Source organism: Gracilinanus agilis, chromosome 2 (assembly GCF_016433145.1).
Source record: "Gracilinanus agilis isolate LMUSP501 chromosome 2, AgileGrace, whole genome shotgun sequence".
NCBI classification, from domain to species: Eukaryota; Metazoa; Chordata; class Mammalia; order Didelphimorphia; family Didelphidae; genus Gracilinanus; species Gracilinanus agilis.
Genome location: NC_058131.1, coordinates 688,366,284 through 688,374,794, shown reverse-complemented (window position 1 = coordinate 688,374,794; position 8,511 = coordinate 688,366,284). Strand labels below are relative to the sequence as shown.

At 42.4% G+C, this 8,511-nt stretch overlaps 1 protein-coding gene across 1 annotated transcript in view; it reads right to left on the bottom strand.

Moving 5' to 3' along the window:
* OPN4 (opsin 4) overlaps positions 1 to 1,288 on the bottom strand; it is a 33,204-nt gene extending 31,916 nt beyond the window's left edge. The window contains exon 1 of the mRNA XM_044662886.1: positions 1,145 to 1,288. Within this exon, the coding sequence (XP_044518821.1) occupies positions 1,145 to 1,288 (144 nt within the window). The remainder of the gene's footprint in view (positions 1 to 1,144) is intronic.
* Positions 1,289 to 8,511: the final 7,223 nt, after the last annotated feature.

The following is an 8,511-nucleotide window of genomic DNA, read 5'->3' as shown; positions in this document are numbered from 1 at the left end:
TCTCTCTGTCTCTCTCTGTCTCTCTGTCTCTCTCTCTCTCTCTCTCTCTCTCTCTCTGTCTCTCTCTCTGTCTCTCTGTCTCTCTGTCTCTCTGTCTCTCTCTCTCTCTCTTTCTCTCTCTCTGTCTCTCTCTCTCATCTCTCTCTCTGAAAAATGTGGGGTTTGAATTAGATGGTCTCTAAGGTTCTTTCCAAGGCTTTATTTACTTTTGAAACCCTTAAGTTCTGTCTTAGAATTAATACTCAGTATTGGTTCTAAGGCAGAAGAGTGGTAAAGGCTAGGCAATGGAGGTTAAGTTTCTTGCTCAGGGTCACACAGCTAGGAAGTGTCTGAAGTCACATTTGAACCCAGGACCTCCCATCTCTAGACCTGGCTCTTAATCCACATGAGATACCCAGCTGCCCCCTTTCCAAGGCTTTACATCTATGATCCTTTGAGAACAGATCCAGGAATTTAGGATTGATAGAATTATATAGATAAAGTTAAATGATTTGCTTAATGTAACACAAGCAAAAGATAGAAGAGGTAGGATTTGAACCCTTCCACAGGGTGTTCTCAGTACAGCCTATTAAAGTCTCAGTCGAACGTCAAGTCTCAATGCAGCCTATTAAAGCTTCCAACTGGTCTAAGACTTTCGAGGTATTGGGACTTATTTATTCCTCGCCGGCTAAAGTGATATAGAGATGGCCATCTTGACCTCCTTCCTTTAACAAGATGTCAGAAAGATGCAGGAAGGGGATTCTTTGTCCCTTCTAAAGAGGAAGGTGCCCCACACATCCAGGCCAATAAAACTCAATGATACCATAAGGGAAGAATTGGGGTGCCCAGGTTAGACTCTAGAGGACTCTTCCTTTATCAAAAAACTCCTAATCTTATTGTTTCAAAGGCATCTTGGGAGAATTCCAATTGCCCATCCTTATGCTTAGCTTTGGGGCTACTCTGCTCTTTTGTGACATGTCTAATTTAGGACCAGTCTCTAAATGCTTCACTGAGCCTCAACTACCATCTTTCCATGCCCCCTAGATCTATCTGTTCAAGGAATCTTTCCCCTGACGGCGAAGGTATAGAATGGAGGTGGGGAGACTTATTGAAGAGCCACCCGAGCTAGGGATGGACCAAAAGATGACTCCATGACCTGGCTTACCGTGGGGGTGATGGAAGGAAGGTCGACCAGACGGTAGGCATCCTCTTCTGTGTTGTTCCACTCACTCATGGAGGCCATAATCTTGGTGCAGTTGGTATCCTGAGCTGGGCAAGAGAGACCCCTTAGCATGGGAGAAGGATTCATCTTGAGAGAGTAAAGTTCATCGCTGATGCCCTTTGAGAAAATGCTCTGGCTGGGCTCGACACATCAACATTCAGTCCTGGTTCACCTGCTGGCCGCAGGCTCGTCTTCCTCTCGTCCCCAGTAGACTCGGGGGCTCCTTCTTCCTGGAAAGTGCCTGACACTCTGCCTTGGACAGCTCTGTGGAGTCTTGTTGCTGCGTTATATTGTCAGTCCAGAAGATATAGCAGCCAGGGTCTGCCCCTTTAAATATCGAAGCCTGAGGGGCTGGCACATGCCCAGTCAGGGCCTTGGTCAACTGCATCAAAACTGTTCATGTTATCCTTAACTAACAGCCTGGTTTGTGCTAACATCAGATGAAGGAAGGTGTGTGTGCTTTGGGAGCGGGCAGAGAGGGAGCTGAGAGGGGGGAGGTCCTCGGTGGTCCATTTGTGGCTGCTGGGTGGCATCACACCTCTTAATCTGCAGGGAAGGTGGGGGGCAGATTCTGGCTTAGAAGCATGAGAGACACTCAGGGCATCCCATCATTTAAACTAGAACCCAAAGAAGCCATTTAATTGGAAATAAGAATAAGGGGGACTCATAGGGAGGGAGCACAGATCCATAAAAGGAGCATCGATTCTAGTTCTCTATGGAAAAAAAAAAAGGAAGATTTACGGAGAACCATGATGCCAGCTGATTTTCCTGGCACGTTCCCCCAAACCTGAGGTTGGTGCTTCTTTTTATTTGGGAAGGTTTTACCAGAACCACATCTGCAGCTCCCCAAGTCTCCCCAGGACGGTAATTGTTGCTGTCCTGTTAGCCATTGCTGGAGTTCAGTTCAATGCCAAATTCATCCAGTCATGTTGAAAAGAGAAGCTTATGCTTTGGCCAGGTCAATCTTCTCACATTATTGCCTAGATTCATATTTTTTGACAAGAGCCTCTGGGCATCAGGGCCAGCATAGCTGGGCGCACGAGGCTCACATCCAGCAGAGCAGAGCCTGCGCTTGTACTGAAAGGAGGAGATCGATTCCATCATTGGATCTCACGAGGGATTTTCAGGGAATGGATCGATCGTAGACCTCACACTGGAAGAGGCCTCAGACTCCCGATCTCAATTAACCTTACTTTACAAACAGGGCCACTGAGGCTCAGGAAGGTGCCCAAGGCCACAGAAGGATTCGTCAGTATTTGAACCCAGGTCCTCAGGCTCGGTGCTCTTTCCACTGTGCCTTGCTGCCTCCTGGTTGACCGCTGAATAGAGATTAATAGAGGGGGTGGAATTCGGCTAAATGGCTTCCCGAGTCTCTTATTCTGGGACTTGGTCTGTTCTGCCTCAGAAGACAGAATGGCCAAGAAGCAGATTCGACTAAAGAAAGAAAAAACCAATCCTTTCCCATCCAAGTTCTTGTGCTGTGCAGGGAATGGCCTAAGGAGAGAAGAGGTTTTCTCTAACTGGAGGTCTTCAAAGACCAAAGAGGGGACCAAATGTTGTACAAGGAATTCAATTACATGTTGGATTAAGCGACCCCTGAGGTCCCTTCTAACTCTGATAATCTATTTGAAAGAAGAACCAAGAAGACATTAGCTTCTAAGAGTATTTTTTTTTAATCCTTACCTTTGTTCTATCTTTGTTCTAAGATAGGGGGCAGCTGGGTAGCTCAGTGGATTGAGAGCCAGGCCTAGAGACGGGAGGTCCTGGGTTCAAATCCGGCCTCAGACACATCCCAGCTGTGTGACCCTGAGCAAGTCACTTGACCCCCATTGCCCACCCTTACCATTCTTCCACCTAGGAGCCAATACACAGAAGTTAAGGGTTTAAAAAAAGTTATATAAAATAAAAAGAAGAACAGAACAGTAAAAGCTAGGCAAATGGGGTTAAGTGAATTGCCCAGGGTCACACAGCTAGGAAGTATCTGAGGCCAGATTTGAGCCCAGGTCCTCCCGACGCCACGTTGTTGCTCTCTCCATTGTGCCACCTACTGCCCTGCTTTTAAAAGTTCTAAATAAGGCTGTCCCATTTTTTAAAATGAGAATATCTGATTTTCTGGTCACTGACAGGTACCTGTGATCTGTGCAATGTCCCGGCTTTCTGCCTACTGCACACACTTCAAACCCACTCAGACCACCACCAGCATATGGTTCTTGTTTTGCCTCCAAGCCTATGGGGAGGGGGTCAGTAGGGATTAATGGGCCACTAACAGATGGGAGAGAGTCAACAAACCACAGAAACGAGGGCAGGTGTGTTCAGCTCCAGAGGTAGATAACAAACCAGTCCGAAGGTCAAAACTAGAAATCCTAGGGATAAATGATTCAGGGAAAACAAGCTTTGAGTTTGAGAAGATCAGATCTGAAGTCAGTGGGAGGGTTAATGTCGGTGCTTTTGGATTACAGAGAGAGAGAATAATCCCAGAATCCCAGAAGTTCAAGGAACGAATCTCAGAAGTGGTCTAGTCCTAACTATACCTGACCATGGAGAGTTCTCTGGCTTAAAATCACAAATGTGATTGATCACAAATAGTCAAACACAACTGAGAACAACTAAACAGCAATAAGAGTGTGTGCCAAGTCATGGGAGGTACCAAACAAAGATGGAGCAGTTCCCACCTTCAGTGTCCTTCCTTTCTATTAGTAGAAACGGCACAAAAATGTAAGGGATATGTGATTTCTTTGTAGGTCATCTGTGTGTCCACATGGTTTTGTCTGGATATGGCCTGCAGAGAAGTGTAAATAGATATTTCTAGTCTCCTCCATCCAGTCTTCTCCAAGGGAAACTTTTATTCCTACCTGGAGGGAAGCAAGAGATTAAAGCCATAAGACTAGCTAGCTCACTCTTCAAGGAGAGGATTCTAGATAAAAATTATATCTCTCTATCTCCTTTAAATATTGTTAGTGTTTGGAAGATTATTTTTAGGTCCACTCTGGGTTCCTGATCATTATCTCTTTTTTAAAATTAAATTTTATTTTTTTCAATTATATATAGAAACATTTTTTGACAATTGTTTTCTGACATTTTGTGATTCAGAGACTATCCTTCCCTTCCTGCCTCCCAGAGGAGGTAAATAGACTGGTTATACTGGTTATGCCAGTGCTTTCATGAAATATGTATTTCCATATTCTCCATGTTGTGACTGGAGACACATATTACACATACAATAAAAAAAAACTCACAAAGGAAATAAAGTGAAGGATGGTGTGCTTTGATCTGCAATCAGAATCCAACAGTTAGTTCCTTCTTTGGCTTTAGATAGAATTATTTATTTTTTTGTTTTTTTTTTAAGCATGAGCTTCTCAGGATTATCTTGGAACCTTGTTTTGCTATTAATAGTTTAGTCTTTCACAGTTGCTGATCATTATCTCTAAAGAGGGAAGTTGTGTCCCAACCTATATCTGAAGACTTGACTCCCTTTTCACCAAAAGAGAGTTACACAAAGACCATCAAACAAAGTGGATAGTGAATAAACCCATTTATCCAAGCTCATAGCAAATAGAAATCAAAGACATTACAATGTTAAAATATACTGGACAATACACAATAAATGAAATCTTCCTCTGGTAGCAGGAGAGACACACGCAGAGATAAGATAATATTGCAAACGGAAATAGAGAACATGCTTGAGGTATTGAATCCTCTCTACGTATCTACTTCTTCCCAAGTTCTCCTTACAAAGTGTCTAGAAACTCATGTCCTCTCTCAGAGGTGCATACCAGAAAACAAGGTCTCTTCTTTCCCAAGGTTTTATGAATTCTACCCCTTCCTCTCCAGGCAGACACAGAGCACTAAGTAATTGTCCTCTCCACCACTTGAGCAAATGCCAGGCTTGAGCCCTAGGTTATACATACATGTGATTATATGCGAAAAATATACAGAGTAAATTTCAATATACAAGGTAATTGCAAGATGTGGGAAGCATTAGCAGTTGGGAGATGTTGGAGTTGGCATTTGAGCTGAGTCTTTAGGGAAGTTAGATATTCTAAGAGTGAAGAGACAAGTAATGGGAAATAAGACTGCCAAGGTAATCAAGCACCATATTACTGAGAGCCTTCAGTGTTTGGCTGAGGAGTTTAGGTTTTATCCTTGAGGCTGATTTCCTCCCTTTTCTGAAAATCAGAACAGCATTTGCACATCTCCAGACTTCTAACACCTCTCTCATTTTCCCTGAATGCTTAAAGGTCATAAACAGCAGTTTAGTTATCACATCTTTTAAATCTCTACCTGGAGTATAATCCACCTGGGAGAGGAGACAAACTTATTTAAAGTTAGCATCATACCCCCTTGCCCCGTGCTGTGTTTATTCCCTCAAGGAGTTCTGCTGTGAAATACCCATAGACCCTCTGCTTGACTTGGGCTTCATTTTCCTTTTTAACCAAGCTTGATCTTTTCCAATCTGAGGATAACTGAATTGTACTGAAGAAATATATGTTTTGCTTTTCTTTCCTATATGAGCAATTGGCCTTTCCTTTTCTTATCCTTTCTCCAAAACAGTCTATTTTTTAAAAGGCATCTTTGTTGCCCTTAGAAGTTTTTGTAAGCCTCAACACATTCTAGGCTTGGGCTTTCTGAACACAACTCTCCCAGTTCCAGGTCACTCTAGCATTTTTGTTCTCTGCTAAGTATTTTTCCTTTTATCTTTTATCCTTATCCATTTAAAAAATGAGCTCACTGGAGAGCTCCCTGTGCAGCCATATCAGCCTCTTTCATTATCTCTACCCTTTTTCATTGGAATGATCCCATTCTCATTTTGTTCTTGAGTTTTGCTTATATTCTTTAAAAAATGATTTTGAAGAAAACCTTTCCTTTTGGAATCTTAGAAGTTCTACTTATCCAATCACTGAATGTTTTCTGATTGCCAGTCTGACCTGCAGGTCTGGATAGTTTCTGAATTGCTGCCTTCCTTCTACTTCTGTTATGACATTGTTATTCTCCCAAGGCTGTCCTAGGGGAATGGCATATTGAGACTGGTAATTGGCATGTGCTGCTTTTAATTATTGCTGTTTGGTTTTCAGTGGATGTTTTTGTTTTGAACTTATATCCTGAGGCATCTGAATGATAGAGAATATGGTTCTTTGAATTTAAAAATAATAGAACAAAATAAACCCATTATTTTTGTGTTTTTCTCCAAGGATCATCTGTAGTCATGTGTATATGTATTGGGTTTGGGGCGAGGAGGTGGTGGTGATGGGAAGAGAATAACATATTCTTTCCATGGAAGGAGTTTTCCTCTTTCTCGTTGTTCTTGTTCTTTCTGAATTGTGAGATTGTCTTGGTTTCCCCACAAGTCTTCATAAATAAGCATGCAAGAATATCAGAGGTCAGATTTCCCCAAGGTTTGCCAAGCTTGGTACATGCATTATACATATCTTATATGTAGAAATTTCTCTTTGAAAATTAAGCACCTTCTCAGTCCTGGAAACAGGGGTACCATCTTACCCTAATCCTGACAGAAAGGAAAATTTCTTTGTCTTAGGGCCAAGTAACCTCACCCAAGAAGCTCGGTTATGCACTCTCAACCCTACATATAAGAGTAAGATTTCCCCAGCCTTCTCATGCTTGTTTTTCCAGGTCCTTGGAAGTTTTCTCTTTTAAGAGTCACCATTTTGTTTCATTTCCTGAATAACCCAGAATGCCTCTTCGCCCAGGCTTGCCAAAGGAAAACTCTTGACTATCTAGGACCCTAGATCCTTACTCTGGACTGTGTACTCTTCGTGCCAGTCCTTTGTAGCAATAAAGAAACAATTCACTGCTGGTGACTAGGCATTACCTTCAAGCACACAAACAGCAAGCACTTATAAAGCACCTACTATAGTCTACATAGGCACCTAGGTGGCTTGGTGGTCACAGAGCTAGGTCTGGAATCAGGAGGATTCTGCTTCATGGCTTCAAATTTAGCCTCAGTCACTTACTAGCTGTGTGTCCCTGGGCAAGTTCACTTAACCCTGTTTGCCTCAGTTTTCTCATATGTAAAATGAAATGGAGAAGGAAATGGCAAAACTCCAGTATCTTTGCCAAGTTGGACACAACTGAAATGACAGATCGACAACAAAGGCTACATACTATTCTAAGCCCTGGAAATACAGATACAAGAAATACTTCTAGTGAAGAAAACAACAAGAACATATATATGTATGTACATATATATATATATATATAATAAATGTAAAGAAGATAACTGTGAAGTATTTAAATATGTTTGATGAGAAGAGAGAATGAGCAATATAAAAGGTGATGCTTGAGCTGCCTATTGAAGGAAAAGAGGAATTCTATAAAGAAGTGAGACTAGTTGGCATTCCAGGAAGGAGAGACATTGTCAGTACAAAAGCTCATAGGTAGGAGATGGATTCAATAAAAGGAAGGAGGCCATTTGATTGGATTATAGAAAATGGGAATGATTTCCAATAAGAATGGAGAGGTAGAATAATGTTATAAAGGGCTTTAAAAGCTAAAAGGGAGAGTGTACATTTCAATAAGGAAGACATTGTTTCTCTTCCTCCTTCAAAGAGGACCAATGATATCACTGGGTGATGTATTAACTTGCTGGTGAATTGGATTTAAGGGAGTCAGAACTACACAATGCCATCAGCCTCACTCTCTCTTCCAAAGTCATCATTGAAGACCAGTGGCAAGACAAAAGTTAGGATTATTGGTGATGGCTTGGGATACAGCAGATGACATTGGTGTCTTTGTTGTTTGACCAGGTTCTAAGGGCTCCCCGGTGCCTGCTTCAGCCACCGTCATAGCCTTTGGAACAAATTGTTCTCATCTGCCCATTCTACTGGGGGAAGCCTTTACATGCTTGGGACAGACATCCCCCTAATTTACCAATGGGTTTGATGTCTGTCATTTATTCTCAGCCTGGTTTAGCCTGCCTACCAAGACAATTTTAACAGGATGTGGCCACTGGGCATGCTATAGCTTCTTGGAGCCACAGGTGAGAGCTGGGTGAAAGGTAGACACCAAAAGTGGATGAGAAGCCCTAGAAAGGGCTCAGCAAGCCCTCCCACCAGAGGTGCTGGTCCTTTCTGCACAGCCTATACATTTGGAGGCCATAGGGAACCATTGGATTTTGGGGAGTAAGATGATCATAGATGGGTACAAAGAAAATCATTTTGGCAGCAGTGTATAGAATAGCATGGAATGCTAAGAGACTTGAGGCAGAGAGACCAATTAGGAGGCTGCTGCAATAATCTAGGCAAAAGGTGATGGAGGCCTAAACTAAGATGGTAGCTATATGATTATAGAAAAGG